General features: G+C 43.1%; 1 protein-coding gene across 2 annotated transcripts; it reads right to left on the bottom strand.

The window, feature by feature from the left end:
- Positions 1-513: 513 nt before the first annotated feature.
- Positions 514-21453, bottom strand: LOC109479930 (hemicentin-2-like). Of its 2 annotated transcripts, XM_019782001.1 has the most exons (9): positions 20668-21453; positions 10164-10511; positions 7642-7789; positions 6847-6992; positions 6247-6525; positions 5523-5756; positions 4509-4577; positions 3976-4158; positions 514-1378 (listed from the first exon to the last, which is right to left on the bottom strand). In XM_019782001.1, the coding sequence occupies exons 1-9, from the start codon at positions 20738-20740 to the stop codon at positions 1302-1304; spliced, it is 1557 nt and encodes a 518-aa protein (XP_019637560.1). In that variant the 5' UTR covers positions 20741-21453; the 3' UTR covers positions 514-1301. The 2 variants fall into 2 exon arrangements, with proteins under 2 accessions (XP_019637560.1, XP_019637561.1); XM_019782002.1 differs by lacking the exons at positions 6847-6992; positions 7642-7789.
- Positions 21454-23050: the final 1597 nt, after the last annotated feature.

Below are 23050 nucleotides of genomic sequence, written 5' to 3'. Positions count from 1 at the left end.
GAGGAGCATTTGGAAAGGTCACACACAGCATATGCGTTTCACATCCAATCAAGCTGGTGCAAAGAATCAGGCCTCTGGGTCTTGAGTGACAATTTCAAGCAACAGGCTTATTTGGCAACGCCATGACCATTACGGCAGGCAATATTCTGCCACAGTCATTTGTTACTTTGGAAGATGTGTTACCCTATTCATCCAAGTATGTCTGAGCACACATTCAATTCGATCTCTAACGGCTCTTACGACAAAGATTAAACATTCACTGCTCGGCAAATGAAAAACAGGCTACTACTAAGCTTTTGACACCCACATAACATAACTGCAACAGTAACCACACAATTAATGACCAAGTCGTTCATATTCACACACTGTTTAATACAATCTAGCCTTTAAAACACCGCCCACCGTTACATAACGTAAATCTGGAAAAGAAAAAAAAACTCTCATGACACAGGGTAACTTGAACAAGAGCCAACGACGCCAGGCAATCCAAGTAAAACTCTTCCCCATTTCCCCATTATATGATAGATGGACGAAGTGAACTTCCAATATCTGTCCAAGCGTCTCAAACATCAAACTACTACCAAAGATGTGCCGTCTGACATTTGCAGATAATATCCTGAACCGCTCGTCGGGATCCGTGTGTAGGTCAGTTAGTCTATCATGGCAGGTAGATGAGGATTCCGTCCGCAGAGAAACTATCAAAGACCTTTAGACACAATCCCATCGCACCCTTGATGGTAAATATATTTTGCTACACTCTGATGGACTCGAAATTCAATATTCTTCCCCACACGACAAGCTGTAATAATGGTGTAAACGGAGCGCGGCCGCGTAACGTGCGTTGGGGACGTGTTCTAGACAAAATCACCACAAAGAGATGCATGGTGCTAGCAAAAATATAAGCTCTAATACTCGCGGTGAAATTCAGTGCAATCTATATAGAACCAATGTGACAGTCCTCGCACTGCACTTGCCATCTAAAATCTCCTCTCTCTTTACAAACTAGATTATGTGTAGTGAAGCTATTCCATTTAGATGACTGAGTGAGTAGATCCCCCCGCGCCCGATCTAGTGGACGGTGTGTTATTTGAGGTGATTCTCACGTACGTACGGAACCCTTGGCACCGCAGCGGGCGAGATTACACCTCAATCTCCAGTGCTCGGGCTAGCCTGCCAACATCCATCAGATTCCCTGTCAGTGCGCGGCCGTTCGAGGTGTCCCCCGCGGGAACGTGAGTTCTGTCGACGCGCGTGGAATCGTATGAGGGTGCTGAGCACGTGTCCGGCAGCTAGCGGAGTCGTCAGATGGATCTCTTGGAGCCCACCGTCTCCTGTAGGGCCACCATCTGGCACGTCGCGCCGGATTTCATGGCCAGAACTGCAGATCAAACAATAGACACCTTGTCATCATGAAACGTCGGTGAAGGTCAGACATCCAGGTAATGAGATACGCCAAGCAACAGTTACTCAAGCAACTGGGTATGATTTTGGTATTGACTGGATATGATTTTTGTTAGACATCCAGGTAATAGGATACGTAAAACAAACAGTCACTCAAGTGACTGGAGATGATTTTAGAATCGACTGGATATAATTTTTTTTCAAAAAATCATAAGGTTAGACATCCAGGTAATGAGATACGCCAAAAACACTTACTCAAGCAACTGGGTATGATTTTGGAAATGACTGGATATGATTAAAAAAATCATATGATCATAAGGTTAGACATCCAGGTAATAAGATACGCCAAAAAACAGTTACTCAAGCGACTGGATATGATTTTGAAAATGACTGGATATGATATTTTCCAAAATCATGTGCCGTTGAGTAACTGTTTTGGCGTTATCATGAAATTCATCTGAGTTTGCAAATACTCCTTTTTACCTTATCTACTGTGTATGTCATATACATATTTGTATTTGTATCTGAATGTTTTTTTTTGTAATACTGAACATTTGCCTGAGACAAAGAATAAAGAAATACAATGTGCAACATTAATTTCTCCAACTGAAAAATTTGACTCACTAGAATCTTCGTTTGCTTTAGATAACTGAAGAAAACTGAGTGATTCAGACGAAAATCCCTATCAGTCCAATTTTCTAAAAGTTGGAGAACAGTTTAATTGTTCCACAAACGCTTGGCTAGTTTTATCGTCGACAGAATGTTGGATCGCCAACTTAGAACACTTGAGCGTATTGTTTAGAACATAATGCACATAATGTCAGAGGTACAGCAAATGAACCGCATCGAAATCATCTCAACGAAAGATCAGGTGTGGGCACGGCTATAAACTTTTACGACTTTCCTCATTAAGCGAGAAAGTTTTACGCGACGCCTTGTTTAAAAACCCACAGTCATAACAGCGGATCCTACTAATCCATTCCAGACGTTAATGAAAAATCACAGCTTGTCTACACCAATTAATGTTCTCATCATCGTAACCACCACTTCAGTGGTTTATTTATGATAACCTTTACTAATGAGGTACCCAGAACGTATCGTTAATGCCGTAACCAGCAACTGCACGGATTAGGTTTCATTATGTGCAGTGTCTGGTTCGCTTCCTGTGTCATAATGTACCTTCTTTTCTCACTCAACCTTGATATGATTTTCCATAATTCACATTATGACTGTAGCATGACCCCATGTGTTTGTCTTATACATGCCAATTTACACATATATGTAAGAGATGTATGATCAAATATTCTTAGTTTTATTCAATTCAAACAGAAAATTTGGTTTTCATCTGCATTATAAAAATGATGATAAATTACCAGTAGAAAACAACATACATGTATATTAATCATCATCAGCTATGTTTACCAAGAGAATTGTCAATTATGCCATGTTGATTTGATTATATGGATGACATCCGCGCGCGCATGAATTTTCGTCCGTTTCCAAAAAAAAGTTTTCGACCATACTGCAAATCAACGTACCTGCAATATGAGCAAATATATGCCCTAAATGGAAAAAAAATTGGAAAACGATATTTATGTCACAGAATACCAAAATCCAAAGGACAAGAAGAAAATGTGAAGAAATGAAAATGAAGAGTCTATTACTCACCATGCAAATAGAATATTACTCAGTGCGTTTTCTCATTTGTTCAACTTTCATGACCACCTAGAATTCATAATGAAGTCAACATTTTGCCAAACTTTTTTTATTCGCACGCTCGCATTTGTAGGTTCCCAGAGGATATTTTCCATATAATCAAATCAACATGGCCTTACCATGTAAGAAATTTCATATGCATGCCTGGTACCATAACACTCTGTAGACCCGTGCCCTTCAAAGCTATCCTCTAAATGAAACTACGTTTTCGCAATAAAATAGATCAGTGGTTGAAGTGTTTGGCCTCTCCCCTACCCCTCCTCCACTGGCCGCAGATGAAACAGTTTTTGACGGCAATCCGTGAAGTTACTGGCGTGAGAACGGATGGAAAACTTATCCAATCAATGGGGCTCAGGGACCGGCACGACATATAATTACGCCGTTCCCAGAGGGACTAGGGTAATGTCGAATGCAGCGATCTCATTCCAGATTGCGCGGCTGTCTGGGCGCCTTGTTATGCTCATGCTTCAGGTTTCGATCGGCAGCGAAGAAGACAGTTATAGCGGGCCTCGTGGGCCTTCAATGGCATATACGGCCACTTGCCAAGTTTTGGAACATATTCTCATGTGAGATTAAACCCAGCAACCGCATCCTAGGTCTTGCTACTTGAGGCGAATGGAAAGTGAAAGAAGGTGGCTTGCGGAGTCGATGTTAGGTTTTGTCAATGTATGGTGTACATTGTCTAAAAGTGCAAGCGCTGTTACGAACAAGAGATGGGGATGCTACAATATTCGGGAGGGGGGCAATTTATGTTTCCACAGAATGTCAAGTACCAATACAGTTGTGCAATATGGCAAAAGTTACTGTAACAACTTACTAGCTGCTGTAACTCATAGTCATCATAAAGTGTTCCTATACCTTCACTTGTGGTCACAAACTTGACGTAGTTAGAGGGGAACAGGCCTATCCTGCCCCTCAGGTAACCCAGGCACCAGCCGCCATCTTCCCCCTCCAACACCTCGATGACGTCATCCGTCTCCAAGGGCAACTCATTGTCCTCTCTCGGACGATAGGCGAACATGGCTCGGGCATATCTTCTGTCTGAAGGAGCACAGGAATTAAGTCTCTTTCAAGATTGCTCACGTTTTGATAGTTATCGATAGAGACGATGCGAGGAACGCTCAAAGCTAGCTAGGTATACGTATTTCAATTGCAATTCTCTGACCAGCCAAACGTGTTAACGGCCGCCCTGAGTGCACCCGCTATGGGAAATTATACCGACGTCCACGGCCGCCGTAGGGATCTAACGTCCAGGCGTATCAATCCATTATGCATCACAATCTTGTTTTTATCGGTGTTTTGGTAACGGAGTGAATTATGGTCTCGGCTGTCAACAGTAAGTATTTGATCTTATATCGGGAAAGTTGCGGTAAAACGAAAACAATCCCAACCTTTCCTCCCAATGGACTTCCTGATAGTATTGATACCGCCGTAGCTTGACGCCTTGTTGTCTGGTTTCGCTGTGAGAAAGGAAAAGGCCATGAAATTTAGATAAATTTGCTGATATGCTGGTGACTTTGGTCAATAAAAAAGGGAAAATCACTTTCCATGATGACCTTAAAGTTGTAAACGCGTATGACTCAGGATAACCGCCTCAAAACATGTCCACAAAATATTAATGTTATAATAAATATTGAAAGGCTGTTGAAGTATACTACATGCTGTTAATCATGAAAGAAATCAATGAAAAGTTAATTTCTGTGATTCACTCTTATTTTTCTCAACAACGACTTCGTCATTCTTTGTCGGTGTGGGGATTCAAACAGTATTCCATCTTGAGCCTTGTAGTTAACGTAGGCTCCCCGTAGCTTTCCATTGCGGGTATCCGAAAAGTTCCTGTCGCTTTAGATTACAGATAAAAATAATAAAACAAAACCCCAAGGTCGTTACGTTATTTGAATCCTGCCAGTATTGACGTAAATGTACATACAACGCTCTTCAACTCCTGGAAGTAACTAGTAGCTTATTTGTGCACACTAGTTCTAACAGTAAAGTCGTTCCATAGGTGTCTCATTATCTCCATATACGGTTATTTCAGCTCCCTCACATAGTGATCAGGTCATACATCCTGGCGCGACAGCCATGTTTCGCAGTAATGAAACAAATGAGCCTGTCTCCTATAATTTCGCTAGCTGCTTGGTGGCTCATTTGCGGTAAGCTATAATGAGGCGTTTTAACCGAAGCTGCCAACCTCAAAGATATAGTCAGAGACAAGGGCACCCTTAGAGCTAATGGAAGATCCATATTTAACAGCAGTGAGCAAATTACCGAGGAAACATCGAGAATTGTCGACGCCATCGGAATAGTCGTCTAGACTATCAGAGAATGAAGACAAGTACAGCGAAGAACAAAGTGTTCTATCACAGTTTTCAATAAGTATCTAAGTTGAGTAGTTTAGTATGTACCTGGCATCGCAGAGTATGGAGGTGGCTCCTTGTCGTCTTCGGTTGTGGTATCTCCCACCCCAGGCTGCCTGCGGCCGATGTTGTAATAGAATGCAAACTTTTTCTTCTCCTTTTCCCGCTTTCTCCGCCTGGCACAGTAGATAGCGAAGCCGACACACACGACTAGCCACAGTCCGCCGGCAGTGGCGCCGACTATCACCGCTAGGGTGGAGAACGGTACTCGACGTTTCAGTTCTGAAAGATATCCAACAGATATTAGAAGATCATTTTTCTCTCAAAAAACTCAAAGTTTTTATTAGTTGCGAATAACTTTGACAGTTTCTCTAGACTTTTAGATGATATCACTTGGAAAACTTTTTCTATAGTAATTGAATATGGATGTACGTTCCAATTTGATAATGATTACGAATATTCAATTATTAGCATCAAAGCTCATCTGTATTGGTATAGAGAAAGCTCATCTGTCTTGATACATGATGAAAACGTCTGACCATTTTCAAAATCAAATCCAGTTGCTTGAGTAACTGTTTTGTGACGTGAAACTCGATACATTCATCCAACATACGCAAAAGTAGCTAACCCCGAAAGTATATACAATGTAGTTCTTTTGTCATTATCAAGTTATTTCTTGATAAATTATTATTATCAGAACTGTTTGTCTGATTTTCCTTTTACACACTTGAGCGAGTGCACGGTGAATGTAAGAAAAGTTAAGGGTACTCACGCTGTATAGTTAGAGTGAGTGACTTTGTGCTGTCTCCCCCCACACCGTTGTTCGCCTTACACAGATAAGTCCCGCTGTCGTTCACCCTGACCTTTGACACACGGACAGACGCCACCACCACGTCACGTGACATCACGCTGGACTGACTGCGCAGGCGCCTCCCGTTCTTAGACCACGTGATGTTCGGTGTGGGGTCGCCGTCGGCCACACACTGTATGGTGACGGTGTCTGACACCATGGCCGTCACGGACTCAGAGATACTGATTATAGATGCTGGGTCTGATAGAAAGAAACCGAAAGAAGCGGGTGGTTACTAGGTATTATTAATGCTCTAAAGCCCCTGTCACACATTCAGAACCACCCCCTACCATCAACCAAACAACCAAGGTTGGCTGAAGTTCGGGAGCAATCTTGTCAGATTTAGGCCACGCCTATAATTTCTATTCCCATTGAATTGCATTTGAGTTAAACTTGAGTCAAATCTGACTTAATGCTAGGCCAAGAGGTCCAGAACCTGTTAGACCGGTCAGTGGGTGGCGCTTGAACTACACCGTTACACAACAACAAAAACTACCATGCTATCAAAGTAACTGTACTCACAAAGTACTTTCATCTTCATCGTGGCTTTGATGTTTGAAACTGGATGTTGCACAAGGCAGGAGTACTTCCCGGCATCCTCTCTGGTCACGTGACTGATCCTCAGGTTTGGATTGTCCAAAGTCCCTCCCGAATACTTCCTACTGTACCTGTTCGGAAAAAAAGGTGAAGATGATGACTTCGAGGTAGAACGTCAAATCATGTTCAAAGGTCTCGGCCTACAGTAGTCTCGACCTAGTCTCGTGTTCTCGCGAGACTAGGTCATTCCGTGATCAAGACGTACAGTGGACACCGAAAATTTGGAGGTATGTCTTTCTTTCTTTCTTACCTTTCAAAATCGTCACTGATTGAAGAATATTTTACTGTGATTTACACGTGACTGATGAACCTCTTCAACGATGTTCAAAGCCATTCTCTGAGCTGAATTTCCGTGCTTCATATTAGTTAGTTAGGATCTAGATTTCATTGTGTTGTACATACTAGTATCACACACGTTCTGAATACTACCAAGTTATACATGTATTTCGCACTGCAGCTGAGGTGTCTGTTGGGATGTGTGCCAATTTTTTTAATCATCGGAAGGGGAAAGAATACCAAAAAGTGGAGAACATGCTATATTCTTGCCCGGAGGAGAAATACAAAAACGTTCCAAAAGAAACATTGTTGTTTATCAGTGTCCGGGCACACATTCAGGTTAAGGTATGGCTGATGTATGTCCTCTAAATGGGCGAATTCCGGGGTGTTCAATGGAACGGAAACACATTCTGTGCGAGGACCAGATGTGGTCCGCCACATTACCTGGACGTACTGATCCTGAGGCCGTCCTTCTCCCAGTACAGCAGCGTGATGTTAGGCTTGGCTCCCGTCACCACACACTGCAGGGACGCCGTGCGCCCGAAGGAGATGACGTAATTCTCCAGGGGACCGACTCTCACCGTGGGAGGAACTTTGAGGGGAAACAAAAGGTAGTGAATATCGCATCAAGAACTGTGCGTATCTAGTACTACGTCTTTACCACCATGTTCACGGTTAGGGTCAGGCACTGTTCTGGGTAGTCTTCACGTACATATATGTAAGAATGTGGATTTTCCCCAGGCACGGTTCTGGATATGCATGGACTATTGCATGGACTACCCCGTCACACATAGCCGAATATGGTCTCCCGAACACTAGCCGAACTCCTCTCAACCATGGTTAGGTAGGGGAGTTCGGCCGAATGTTTCAAAATGGTTGAAACATTACGGTAGGTTCGGCTATGGTTGGCTGGGGGTTAGCTGGTGTTCGGGAATAGGTCGGGGTGCGGTTGGCAGTCAAATCTGACCCAAATTTAACTCAAATTCGATTTATGTCGTATCGAAAGGTCGACATGGCCTACATCTGGCCAGACCGCTCCCGAACGTTAGCCAAACATGGTCGACTGGTGTTCGTGGGAAAGTTCTGAATGTGTGATAGGGATTTTGACACCTGAAGAAGACTGATGTGACGGTCAAAAATTAATCAGTTAGCATAGGGGGAATGAAGTGTGCATTTTCTTGACGTTTTGCCAGAGGCAAAATGTAGAAGACGTACACATTAATACCGAGATTGCAATATTGTAATTTCTTGGGAAGATTATCACCACGCGATGTTATGATTTATTAAAACATCATTAATGCCAAGATCACCTGTAATAGAGGTGCACCTGCTGTTCACGGCATATTGGAATTTAAAAACTTTAGATTAATGAACAGTCAGTTCGTGCGGGGTTTTGAAGTAAAAAGCACATTACTCTACATGCTAATGAAATGAAACTCTAGCTCAGATGGGGGCTAAAGTCGCCAGGGATAGTGTAAAAAGGTTTCCTCAAACTCCTACGCAAACAAATGATGTATGTTCGTTTATGACGGTTACTCATTCAGGATATAATATTTACAAAATCTTGGCTTAGTCGATACAGCTAGAATTATTGCCGAGTTTTGTACGTTTCGACCGCTATTCAGAGATATTCATCCGTGAAATTTCTTTTCTTTTCACAGATGAAGATCGCTGGAGAGCGGCCAAAACGTCTGGAACTATTATTTCCATTGATATCGATTAAACCAAGCTTTATAAATGTTATGTATGTTTATTTTCTTCAGCGTGTCCATTCTTATATTTGCATAGTCATGATGTTGCATTAAGCTGGTGATATCAATAAAACCCTGAAGAGTAAAAGTAAGTTTAAACTTAAGTTTCAACATTTTACTAAGGTTAAACTATAATTTTCGCTTCTTGACGTATCAGGGTGCTAGTCATATTAGACAGTTCTATAGCACTAATTGCAGTGGTTGAAATGTCAATTCCACACCTAGCTTCAGTATACCATGAAAGGCGGCTTATCATTGGGAGAAACTCAGGTAAGGATGCCAATCATCTGTATAATATCACCATCAGGGGGATTACTATTGTTACTGGGGCAAATTGCCTGACGGTGCAAATAGATTACAGCGGGCTATATCTGCGTCATAACCGGGTATCAAAGTGCAGACGTCGGCAATTATCGCAATAACAATCCCGGAGGCTGGCTTTCCCTAAATGCCACCCGTACATTATCTGATTAAAAGTTGAGCTTAAAAAATGGATTCCAGCTGTCTTTGTGTTGGTCGTGGGTAAATAGATGGAGCACGTCAGAGCATATGGCGTGCTTAATAGACTATGGGCCCGACGATAAAGGATAGCAAAATGTTTTCAAAGGGCGGCGCTGTTTTGGAAGATTGGATTTTATAATGGCATAACCAAGACATCAGTCTGACATTTACTTGTTTGGTTTGGCCTGGAGGTATTTACTTTATGATTACTACTAACAAAATTTGACTCTAATTAGATTTCACGGGCATCAAATTAGTTATTCGTTTGTGCTCTAATAGAGGGAAGACACAGCTAGCTTTCAAGCCGTACCGGTGGGTGAATTCGCAAGTCACTCGCAGGGTAACAACGGTCTTTTGTCCTAATGACATCCTTTGAACTATTCATTAAGCCGGATTTCTTTGGGGGGCGAAAATGGAAGTAGAACGCAGAGAGATCGATACGTTTGTACTCTCTTTTCTGGGACGAAAGTAATATATTCCAAGGACGTCCCTCTAATTCGTTCTTCCAGCCATGAAAGATTTTGCAAAGGTTACCACTTACTCTCCGTACCCGTGTAATAGTTTGGGAGAAGTGGATGATTGGCTATTTTCTGCAAGTATCTAGATCAGTTCACACGAGTTGACGTCCTAATAGCGTGTTTCACGCCCTAGCTGCTGGCTTTTCGAACATACATTCGGAAGTGATGTCCCGGATGGACGCAAAACGGTACTTACCCATGACGGAGAGTTTTACGACACCTTCGGCGCTGCCGGCGCCCTTGGCCAGAATCATCACCACGTATTTGCCCTCGTCGTCGGGCGTAGTCGGGCTGATCGTCAGCGAGGCCTTTCCGACAAGGTTGGTCCTGCCGATGTACGGTCCGAACGACTCGCGGGCGTCCTCCTGCGGGTAGTACGAGTAGATCAGCGTCCTTTCCGTGGTCTTGGCGTCCATTTTGTGCCACGTGATCGCCATGACTCTCCGCCTGGTGGTGTAGGTAGCGGGAAGCGTGACTTGGTCCCCCGCGATGGTGTTTACCGTGCTGGGCAGGGTTAGTCCGATGTCCGACTCGCTGGCGCCAACTGGAGAAAAGAGACGCACACGCAATTCTGTGTATGACTATGTCTGCTGCGACAGTGCCATTAATAAAGTTTTAAGGATCATCAAATAATGGACTGCAAAGTGCATTCAAGTGACAGGCAATCGCTTAGGCTTTGGGCGAGGCTTTGCCACTGCCGACACAATGTAGATATGCACTCATCTTTGATCTTGAATGATCCCCCCTCCCCATTGTTTAGTTGTAAATGCTTGAAGGCGAGTGAGGGGACATGTATTAAGCAAAGAGCATCAATGTATCGTACTTTTATATCTATATTGATACTTTGTTGTGTAGATCATATCCTATATAATGGGTGTACCATGTACATTGTACCATGCACGATTGTCGTGCAGTAAAGTTCTTCTTCTATAATGTCTGTACCATATTTTATTCCCAATCGATCGCCTTCGCACTAGTTCAGAATCACCTCAAATAGCCTGTCCCTTAAATCGTTAATCCTGTCATCATTCGGACCGTAAGCTAGGTCGGGATATCAGAATCAATACAGTGTATGTATGACAATTGTCTCGTAAAATTGGCTGGTGCTGAAAGTTGCAGACGGCGTCTCAACCCTCACCCCCGGGAACCATTCTTCTCCCATTATCGTCTGCCCAGCCGCCTGGTGAGGAATGGGATGTCACACAGTTTATCAGTCCGTTCTGCACAGAATATGCAACGATTTCTCCCAGGTTACCTCCGGACCAATCAGATGAGCTTTGTACAAATTAGGTATCGACATGTGGACTGTCCAAGGACTGACCAAATCTTAGTCACCTTCACCTTCAGTCAGACGGGCACATGTGTGAGTAATAAAATTTCGTAGGAAGTGCCAAAAAACTGTTACTCAATCAACTGGATATGATTTTGGCAAAGGTCAGACATGTGGACTGTCTAAGGACTGACCAAATCTTAGTCATTTTCACCTTATATCTCAGTCAGACTGGTATATAAGTGAGTAATAATTCTTCAATTCTGAGTTATCTTCAATTTTCACCAAAAACCAAGGCTCATACAAACCAATCACATTTTTTGGTTACACTAATGGACTGTGAGGACATGTTTGTTTAGACTTGAAAAGTGTAAGGTTGGGCCCATTTGCTGGAAAGCCTTCACAAGGAAGCTTGTTTCATAGTGCAGTTTAAGGAAAGAAGCTCTCAGCGTGGAATTACATGATTTCTCCAGTACTTCAAAAACAGTTATCCAAGCAACTAGATATGAATTTGGAAACGTTCAGACGTTTCAGGTAGCAACTACCATCCACTATCTTTCGTCAGTGACACTAAGAGACTGCAGGAGAAATGCATATTTATAAGCCCGAACTATTGACTGTCTGACTGTTTCCAAAATCATATCCAGTTGCTTGAGTAACTGTTTTTTGGCGTATCTTATTACCTGGATGTCTAAACTTCACCCACATATACTCCAGTACTGTTTTCCTTATTTATCATATAGTTTCCAAACCACAAGGACACCACGAATCCTGTCATCTTACCCGAGACATAGATGTTTCAGAGGACTGTGCTAACCGAAGTTACACGTAGACAACTCCTCCGACAGGGATGGAGGACTTCAAATTGTCTGCCGACCTTGGTCTCTGTACAGCTTGACCTGTGTCATTGCCCCCGAGCCTAGCGTGACATCCCCACAGCGGCAGCGCCAAGCTTCATGCTTCCGCAGATTAAATATGCCACTTTCATCAAGAAAACTATTACATCCATAATCCTCGGTGCGCGTGGTCATTGATTAAACTATTTTCAGTATATAGTATGTTATTGATTAGCCATAGCAGCTGTATGACCAGTTCTTAAAAATGCGAGAGAGAAGAAAGAGTGCGTAAGCTGCAGTAGATGGGAATGGATGTCATGAGTTTGGCCCGGCATGACTTATACGCGGATGAGGTAAGTGGGGACTGGTGGTCTTTGTTCACCCTGTTGGTCGGGAGCCAGAGGTGCTCACCCGTGTGCCGAACCGTGCGTACAAGCCGATTAAAGGCTTCGGGACTGATTTACGCTCGCAATTACCGCCCAGTCGTAATGGATCGAAAAGAATACATCATACAGCACACAGCGGCACAAAATTGATGACTTTTGACGTGACGCATTATTTTGGGCATTCCGGGTAAACTAATAGCCCCAGTCAGGATGGCGTGAACTGGCCGTATAAAGAGGGGAGCGCCCCGGCTACAGGCGGTGGTTGGACAGGTTCAAGATTGGCAGGGGATAACCCGCGGGCTTTGATGTCCGAGGCTGAGCAAAAGGCTCGTCCATGATGTTCCGGACGTGCTGCATACAGAACCACCCCTGTAGCTTAACGGATTTGGAAAAGCACGCCATAAAAGTGCAATGCACTCCAGTAATGCCGTATTCCTAGATCCTACGGCCCCACAATGGTAATGCCAGCCTACCTCACGGGGACTCTATCAAAACATTTTTGCATTCTTTCCTAATGGCCTTCTATGTTATTCTAATGTATTAACAAAACATCATTTCCCATTACTCTCCAATAGTGCTGTATACGTAACAAGTATTTTATATGAAAAGATCCTTTCTAGTTTTTACAAGGAACTTTATTACATATCTTTTTAATCGTTGTCAGAGACATTCAAAAACAATAATATAACTTCGATAACAGCTCTGTTGAATTTGAAATCTCCAGATCTGCGACACGGTAGTGAATTATGGCATATAGGATGTGTTCCCCACAGCTATAAGCAGTAACAGTATGTCAAGCTGGATCTAGATAGCGAATCAAACTGGCTGCCTTTTGGACGTGTTTGTCGAAGGCTTTCCTCGATGTAGACTTGGCTTAAGACCAGACAGTTTCTAACACAGCACGAAAAGTCGAATTTTTCGATGCTAGAAAAATCGGGTAATGTTAAGTTTGTATACAGTACCTGGCTTTTCAACGATAGTCAATCACCGAACTTGACTTTTACTTACTACCATTGTAGAGTCCAGTACAGTTTATATAGTTAACTTTATCCGACTTTTACAGATATTTACTACCATTGGTAAACCGAACTTTTCCTGCAGTATAACGGTACCGTCATCACAGCGGATTCTGTTCATCTGCATTTCCTGGTAAAAATGTATTTTGGAACGGTACTCTCCTGAAATAGTGACAGATTCCGTCAGACATTCATCTCTGAAGGTAGATTGTAAATAGAAACTTTAAAGAAATAAACAATATGGAATACATTGATGAATGTTAGCAAGAAATTCAGGTTAATAACAATATTCAATGGCAGTTCAAAATCTACTACTGGATAAATTACGGAGATGGCTTTCGAATGTTTCGAGTGACATCCGTCACTGTTCTTCGGCGTCACTAAAATGGACTGACAGAGCTAGTCAACACTTATCACATATAAACGAACTGGAAAAAGCTGTTGAACATGACAAAAACTCCTAAATTCACTGTTATGCGAATGAAGTTAATGTTACAGTTTAGTAGTTCCTATGCCAGGTTATTTCTAGTTTGTCTTTTATATCTATAAGCCATAAAGACGAGATGTTCATCCGGTAGAATTTGTTATGAAGAATTATCTTTCAAGACAAAGAATGTTAATCTCATCGGTGCGTGGATCATAAAAAGGCACTAATTTTCCATTCATCTATCAATGATGAACGAGAAATCGGAATAAATTTTTGCCCCCTATCTAAAGATGTCATGAATAATACAAATGATGTTCACACCGTGAAATCACACATTTATTTTTCATCAACTCCATCAACGAGGTTTTTGTCCCCTTCCCTATGCGACGCCCGCCTGTATTTTGGTACTTTGCAAAACAAGTCTTCCACAAAATGTAGTCTAGCCCGTAGGTGCAGGTGCTTTGTTGTAAGAAGGTGACCCATAGCTTCTGGTGAAGGGAACGAAATGGGATTACAGCTCACGAACTTTAGCAGAAAGGTCGATTCCCTTCCGCCTCATGGAGCAAATTTGACGACGATCGCGTGCGTGTTAGAACCAGCGGGGCGCTCGGTTTTTTCTAAAGATAATCTGCCACAATCCACTTATCTACTTGACATGCTCTAACATTGCGCTAAACTTTGCACTTTATGAAAGACATCGTAGATGCTGAGATTCCGGCGCCCTTGCAAAACTGCAGGCCTCTTTGACACATATTTTATTGCAGTGGTAAATATCAGACTGGCGTATTTTTATCTGTCTACTTTTGTTGCCAGTGTTGAAGGCAATCATAAAAATAGCATATGGATTTCAAGCAGGTAATGCAAGCGTATTCATTCTTTAAAAATGCCCAGACTTGCAAAAGTTATTGTCATTACCCCCGGGGCAATTTTTACAATGGCCGTAACATGGTTCTGCGTCTGATAGATTTGCATTAATAACTTCACCGTAAAACTCGACACTAGCAGACATTAAATGCCGTTTATGAGAGAAGTTTCTCGGGTGGAAGCTAATTGCATCGTTCATTTTGTTTATTTAACAATCTGGGGAGTAACGTGTCGCCCTTATGGTGGGTGTAATAAGACTGCACATATGCTCGGTAACAAACCTAAAACTTGTCAAAAGACTACATTAGGAACACAAAACGCGGGACTCCGCACCGAGTGTTTTATGTCTCCCTCCACGGAGTTTCAAACAAGGATGAAACAGCTATGATAAGTGAATTACTGGACCATTTTCCGGCTTTAACAATCCATTAATTGGAGAACTTTTGTCTGCCTCTAGTCCCAGGCGAGCCAATTTCCAGTCGGATGATTCTAAAAGCCTTTTCATGTATGCTGTGCTCGGCAGTGCGTGCGGAGGGTGTGAAATATTGTCGGTGACACCGGGTTTTGTAGGTGGCGTACTATCGCTTAATTGCAGATGTCGGGCCAATTAAGATGATCGATTGACTCATTTGTCCGCGTCTGTGTTAATGCACCGTGTATGGGCCCGACAACAGCCAGCTTCTGAGGCGAAAAATCGCCGAGGACCGACGCGTCAAGTCCCGCCATTTTTCACCGTCATCCAAATCCAGCATCCCGTACGTATACCTAGATAACACCGAGCCGGTTTAAGAAAGAAACCTCCTCGATAACACTAATAGCCGCATACTTCACACATATGCACATTTGATCACTTAATAACCTGCCGTTATTGTCTTTATCTCACCCGTGCGTCGTACCACTCCGTCTGTCATGCGAGTTGTTCTCCATTAGATCTAGAAACCAGAAGTTGTAGGTAGGTTCCACGTATCGTGACTCGATGATAATCAACTTTTACTTTACTCTCGGATTACGCTCGTGGAGAGATCTTCTGGCGGCGCGGGAAATTATGAGCAGTTGTCACGCGAATTATCGCGTGGTTGTGATAGCAGCGCGTTATGACACTCTTCTCGCGAATGGTAGAGTCGAGTACGGTGATGTACTTCAGTTCTAATCTCCTAACATCTCTAACCGTGTGGTACAGCGTTAACAGGTGCCTCGGGGGAAATGGTCGGGGAGGACATAAACATCTTCAGTAGAACCATTAAGAAAAACCAGCTGCTGGCTTGTCATGCATACGTTAATTAACGAGTGTTCCAAGAATTTCGTGACTTCCTTCATTTACCAATACTGCTTTGAGGGGCACTTATATGCTTTTCCTTTATGTAACTGAAACGTTTATTCGTATGAAATTTAAACTGTTCTACAATTAAAAAAGGAATTGACTCACTGGAATGTTCGACCTTACAGCACGAGGATCTTCTCTCAACCGGGACTGGGGACGGTGCCGACTTCCGACGAACTTTGACCCAGTGCTGACGTCACACGTGCGTTAGAATCACGTGTCTACAGCACTCAACTCAGATGAACTTTCATGTCAATACGAGTTTATTCATGCTTAGAATTCTACATTCTGCCTGTTTCTACACTGAAGAGCCACATCAATATTTCCTTTTCATTTCCGGGGGCTCCAATCCAACCCAAACCATATGGTACTCACGGCCGTTCCGGGGTTGTATTTCACGAGTTTACATCATCACCCATTAAAAGTACACAATGAATTATTTAGAACAACAGTCGTTAACACGAGAGCCAAATGAAAATGCGATACCAGCAGATTTTGGAAGAGCTAACGATATGGAACATAGATGCCACAAGGTTTTTAATGGCGACCGGCCATAAATATCAAACTTGTCATGTGACTCAACCGATGGATCATTTTCTTCACAGGCATACTCGCTTTGAATACAGATGAGCAAATACGACTACCAAAAGTTGCCTTCATCAATCATTGCAGAATAGTTTCCACTCTTTGTCTTTTGTGTGATCACAAATCCATACATTAGAATGTAAATGACCATACATCTGTGCACAGTGTCATCAAGTCAAGCTTGGTAGATCATAGAGTTTCGCTGTAGATAACCCTGTAACATTTTCTCTGCCTCAGAGCTATAATACATCAGTCATACATTGTCAGACCTTACAAATGTATCAGATAGGCATGAGCAGGTAATAAAATGTCATGGATGTTTATATATACAAGAATATCCAATACAGGACGCTGTGCTCCAAATACAGGCGTGTCTAAATGCAGGCTTCGAACACAAAGTTTAGGGCTCGAGTCATCAATATCACTTTTCCCTTTATGGTGAGGGGTAATATAACGAGATGCGAGGCGAACAAATGATCAAATAGATTTTTCATGGACACGGTTTAATGCAATGTACACTGTCTACTCAGCAAAATGATACTGAAAGCAGGAGGCAATTATTTGTATGAAAACTGTTCGGAATTCCAAATGCTGAATAAACAGAACGGTGTGTCGTGGGGAAATGTTGACAGCAGAACCATATTCTGTAAGGGATGTATGCTGTTCTGATATTGAATTTGTGGAGTTTTTGATTAGCCCAGAAGGGTGCCTGCGGTGTGTAGCGAGCTCGCCGCCAGATATGTCCTGACAGTGCTCTAATTATCGGGGATCGCCTCCAAACATGCATGTGGTTTTAAAACAAAAGTATAAGTGGTGAGTACAGCACCACTTCAACAGAGGCGAACATGAAGGCTTTAAAGGCATCCAATGCGATTTCAGGGCAGTAAAATTGGAAATATTTTGAACAAGGCAAACTTTGTGATATTGACACATACTGCTTCACATCATTAGCACATTTGAGTCAGCGTTTCATACTTTGGGCGTTTACAACAGCGGAAACAAGCCCCAATATGAGTCCTTTATTTTTTGGGTGGTACCCTTAAAAATCAGCCAAGGGCCCTTCCAGTAACCATTTTCCGTCAGAATTTGGGGGATTTTTGCTCCATGACGGACAGTGTGGTTTCAACTCACTATGTAGATGGATGACTAGAATATTGGCTTTCCAAGTCCTATTGCATTGAATGCTTTTAGGGTCATGAGAGCCGACCTGTGCTTGTGGGAGTCGAGTTTCTCCGGTGCACCCGTGTATGCACTTTATGTCGCAATCCGTATCGATCCCCGAAAATGCTTCTTTTTCGTCTCAAACCTTACACGAAAGTGATTTGGGTTGCATAAAAGATCTGTAACCTCTAGAGACCAACCCTCATGTGCGCTGCATGTACCCAAAGTGCTGTGTTGAAGTAAAACGGCTTTGGGTGCATCTTATATAACTTTACTATGCATTACGAATATAGAGTAGTTAAAATGATGCAGAGAACTAAACAAGACTGTAGTTCACCTTGTCTTCACGATAGCAAAATCAACGGTTTTAGGAAAATGGACATGTTCTCTGAACTTAATCTTCACGGTCGCACCAAGTGCATGGAGAGCTGATTTGATTTGAATTATGATAAGTTTACGGAAGTGAATATGAAAACAGTTGACATAATCAGAAATACCGTGATAAAAATCAGGAATTACAGTAAGACGTAGAAAAAGACGAGTGAAAACATTCATGTAGTTTTGTCTTCAAATGCTGAACGCTTTGGAGACGAGCAGTAAAGAAGGACTAACACCGGGGGGAAGAAAAACAGAGACTTGCACCAGAACTCAGATGCTTTAAGCGAAAAACAAAGAATAAGTACATGTTGTAGAAGAAGTATCTTCGTTAGCCTCCGTAGCAGGCTTATACTAAGTTATAGAACTGGGGGTTTGGTGGTCTTCGGCTGTTTTCTGATTAGTCCAGTGCTAAAAACGGGGATTATTCCACCAGGCCGGCTATGTTGTCTATATGTAATCAGAAAATAGCACATAAAAGATCCCAAAGACCCTAAAACAATGAAACAGTTTTTGGCATGCTATGGAGGCTATATCTTCGTGGTCCGACGAAATGCCTACTACTGAGTGAATAAAAAGCATGAAATGGAATGATAAGAGGATGGCTAATCAAGAACAATTACAGAGATGGGATCGGCTGGTCAAATGACCCCCATAGCTCTCCTTTGTACAAGGTGACTGACAGGACTGACCGCGGTATCAGTTACATTAACGAGACAGACGTTTTATTAAAGGCTTTTGTCATCACGCCAATGGACCCTTATGTCTCCGTATGGAGTCATCTTTGTAAGGGGAATCTGTAAATAGGAATCATGAACATCCGTGAAACTCTCACGACCAGATGATAATGATAAAATATGAATACGTTGCAAATTATTCGGAAGTTAGGATCAAAGAGAGATGGACTTTGCAGGGGAATATTCGGACAATAATGAACCGAATATGATTTGGATTTTTTAAATCTAGAAGAAAAAAACGTCGAGCTAGAAAGAAAAATGCATAATGAGTAAAGAAGGAAAAGATTAATTTTCCTTCTGTTTTTCATAAACCTAACATGATTTAGAATTTTTTACAAGAAGATTAAAAAACCCGCCGAAAACGTGAGAGATAAAAAATCATAAGACAAAATGTCCCTACTGTTTTGTTTCCACATTTAAGATCAATAGAAGACCTAGAACTCGGATGTGCGGATGGCTTTATACAACCAGTCCCACACGTTAAAGATTAATTGACCCACTAGACTCGAATTATTTCCGATGGTAGAAATAAGCAGCGCCAAATCCGGGTAAAGTCCGGGACTGCGCGAGTCAAGTCACGCGACCACACCCACCCGCTTCCGACCCATCGCTCACGACTTCGGGGCTTTGAAGACTATAATCTATGTAAGCCCACGCTCTTTGTCTGTACGGGAACCGGCCTAGCTGCACCGTCACTCTCCGTTTGAGGATCTACAAACAGTCAATAAGGCCACACCAATTTAATTTGTTGTTTCTCGCATTCTCCCTGTCCATTTTTTTCTGCCTTGCAAAAAAAATTTTTTTGGTTCTAAATGAACTAGAAAATGCTCAATGAAAGACATATTTTGGCCCCAGCGGTTGAAGGAAGTCATTTTCATCCTAGCTGTTCAAATTTTTCAATGTAACCTTGCAATCTTGTTTCATTAAAAGTTCAAAATCTATTGTTTTAATTATAAACCAGCCTGGTATGTTCATTTTATGGCTCATATTGTAACCTTTCCGGCTCTCATGGGGTGCCTTGGCCTGTTTATTTTTTCGCCCTGTCGCTTCATATCTTTCTGAAAAAATCCGAGAAACAACAAATTAAATTGGTGTGGCCTAATATCCACTTCCTCCCCGCCCTGTGAATATCTGTCGTATCTCGGCATTCAGGGAGAGGAGACACATTTGGAGAGAGATCGTGATGTATGAAGCAGCGTCGACTCCAGAGCGTGAGCAGCAATCTAACGATCCAATAAGAGTGGATGATGGTTCTATAAATTATTCCTGACAGCTTCCAGGATATGTTCAATAATAACTGTGTTATTTAAGAATGTGATAAAAATTTCACGACCTAGGGTCACTTCGAAAATCAGAGTCCCATCGATCGATTGTTCATTCACCGGGAAGAATGAGATCCGAAGTGAAAACATATGGGGGGAAGTTTTAATATCTCTGGCTTCTGTCATGTTACATGTACTTCTTATGCGATCAGACAACCACATTGATGAAAATATCTACTCTTTCTTGTGTCCGCCTAATGAATCAAAACAGCGGTCTAAATATTTTAGAAGGTCAGATTGAGAAATTTAAATTGTTTATTGTATGGAACGACGTGATTTGTAAAGACAACATATTGGTACTGAACGCTGCTTTTATATCTGAACTACTTAGTATCACGATATACACGTTTTGATAAAAGGATCGATTCTTTTTGTCAAAGGCAGACGCATGCAATCTTACCTGATAGGGAGGCGATGGCAAACACCACACTCAGGCGCAGGGTGCGGAACATCTTGTCGAAGCCTGAACTCATTTTCCCCTTGATGTGTCTATTTGCGGGTCAATCAGGGAGTAGAGAGCGCTTTGTCGATGCCGATGATTACCGTAAGATGCTCACCGAAGCCGACGGAATGGTGTCTCCTCATCTCCCGTACGCACGGCCCACACATGGCGAGGTCGCTCTCGTCTCCATCGTACTGTACGACGTGTGACCGACAACTTTCTCTCCCCAAATCGCCTCTCCCAGCAGCAGGCTTCAGTCAAGTACTCGTCATCAGGCCGAAATTGTTTTCCCCGCGGAAGCAATCACTAAGATAAGGACAGACGATACAGGGAGCCGTACCAATTAGATCCCCCCGATCACCCGGCAGTGGCCCGGTCTCTCTCAGCGTGGTGCAGATGTACGGCCGCTCCCGCCGTTTCCTATCCCAGCCGGGCTACAACTGCCAGGTGTGGAAGAAATGGCCCATTATCACGTTTGGAGGGTTAGTTTTGCCCGCTGGTCGCGTGTTGTGACACAAGGAGCGGTGGCTGTGCTGAAGGCGAGCTTAGTTCCTCCTGTATCGGGAGCCACAGCAGAGAGCACATCTGGCTGCCAAAGCCGCGGATTTTACAATCGCTCTTTACCGCTAAGTCTTCGGGACAGAAGAGTCGCGGAGTTAAAGTGTTCTTAATCCTCGGCGGATGAAGTGACGGTAATCCCGGGACCCGTGCGGCCGCAGGTGGATTTCGCGGGGTGTTAGCGGGTCTAAATTACTGGACGGTGTGCGCGAAACCACGAGCACGCACCGAATTTATCATCGCACCCGGACCCACCGATTGGGCGACGCAGGGTGAGAGGGACCCATTGTACTTTTATCGAGTGCGCCTCAATCGCGTTAATTCGAAAGACCGCTCTTGAATCGCTGTAATGTTGACGTATTATCCCCAGTTGCACCGTAATCGATACAGGTATTCATTTTGGGTGCACTCTGGCCGTTCGTTTTTGTCAGGCTTCGTTAGGCGACCTCCCCGCGGAGTTAGATGGGATGGTACGGTCCATAGCGTCAACTTTGCAGCCTCACAGCTCCAACAGTCGGTGTGTTACTACAGCTAGTGTCCACTGTGGACTCTTTATCTTCTATACATCAATGACAATGTAATTGCCACAACACACATATTGGTGCAGATAATGATGATACAAGCGTACGTTGAACTATACGAAACACTACCATTATTTCATCATATCAGATCCACTGAGAAATACGAATCGGCAAAAATACTTTAGCCTACAGCGCTTATTTCGTTTCTTAGGTCTCAACGGATCTTAAGATAGATGTACAGTTTTTCGTACCGTTTGAGGCTACGTTTGTACATATGTGCCAAGGGGACGTAGTTGTAAATCGGCAATCGTGAAATGCTCTTAAAGCCATTTCAAAGCGGTAATGCCAGCCATGCCTCTCTTAATACTATGAACTATAATGCCTTTCTGTGCTCCCCTTTGTCTACCAGAAGGCAGGAATGGGTTTCCCGTTTACGGCCAGTTAGACCTCCGTGTAACGTTATCCGACGTTCCTGTCTATAAAATGATGAAAATAGTCCGTTAAATGCCTACATGCAGGTGAAGGTGAGGTCAGCGCCCGCGCGGGGCATGTTGCCTCTTTAAGATTATGAGGAGCCAGACCTTACAACCGCCTGCGGGCACGTTTTGTATCTCCGCCGTTTCTACGTACAGCGATTGGAAGTTCGGCGTGCGGATGAATTGCGCTTCTTCTCATCACGCAAGAGACCCCCTGTGACTAATATCGGCAATGCTGCCCCCAGGTCACAACCTTTAGTGTAAAACATGATCTAGGTAAGCTATAACCGAGGACAAGCCGGAGAACCGTATTCCCGGAAGACCTCAGCCTTTCAATGAACTTTCCAGGAAGAATTGCCAAGTCTATCGGTGTGTAACCCTGTTTACATCAGGGCCGGGCTGTGTGTAGGAGGCGGCCGGAATCGGAGGAGACCTTTCCCGGGTGACATTTATGTCCGGACTATTTGCACTCGCTCGCCGTGAAAATGCCACAGACCGTTAATGGCCACGGCTGATTTGTTGTCCAATCTCCCGAGGTCCCCAGAATCCAAGCAAAGTCTATCCATCAGTCCAATCATACGGGGCTCGGCTAGTCCGCGTGCACTGGGTTATTCATAACTGACTTGTTCACGTCCGGACTTGAGAGGGTTTTTAATGGGATCTCTCGTACCCTAATCGGGTGGCGCCTCGACTTTTTCCTACTTCATCAATCAGGAGATTTTAGGGATTTTCTGGTTTCAATGGTTTGATTCTGTTTCCCTTCAAATTATTACGCTGCAGAAGATA

This window comes from Branchiostoma belcheri, unplaced genomic scaffold (genome assembly GCF_001625305.1).
Source record: "Branchiostoma belcheri isolate BF01 breed outbred unplaced genomic scaffold, Haploidv18h27 scaffold5, whole genome shotgun sequence".
NCBI classification, from domain to species: domain Eukaryota; kingdom Metazoa; phylum Chordata; class Leptocardii; order Amphioxiformes; family Branchiostomatidae; genus Branchiostoma; species Branchiostoma belcheri.
The sequence above is the reverse complement of the archived record's forward strand: the minus strand, read 5'-3'. Positions and strand labels throughout refer to the sequence as shown.

What these genes read in the sequence shown, in the direction of transcription:
- LOC109479930 (XM_019782001.1), bottom strand. Translation starts at nt 20,740, where the DNA reads ATGAGTTCAGGCTTCGACAAGATGTTCCGCACCCTGCGCCTGAGTGTG. An exon ending in CTCAGGATCAGTACGTCCAG is followed by an intron (nt 6,993 to 7,641) that starts GTAATGTGGCGG and finishes TTTTCCGAACAG; the next exon opens with GTACAGTAGGAAGTATTCGG. An exon ending in GTTTGTGACCACAAGTGAAG is followed by an intron (nt 1,379 to 3,975) that starts GTATAGGAACAC and finishes TTTGATCTGCAG; the next exon opens with TTCTGGCCATGAAATCCGGC.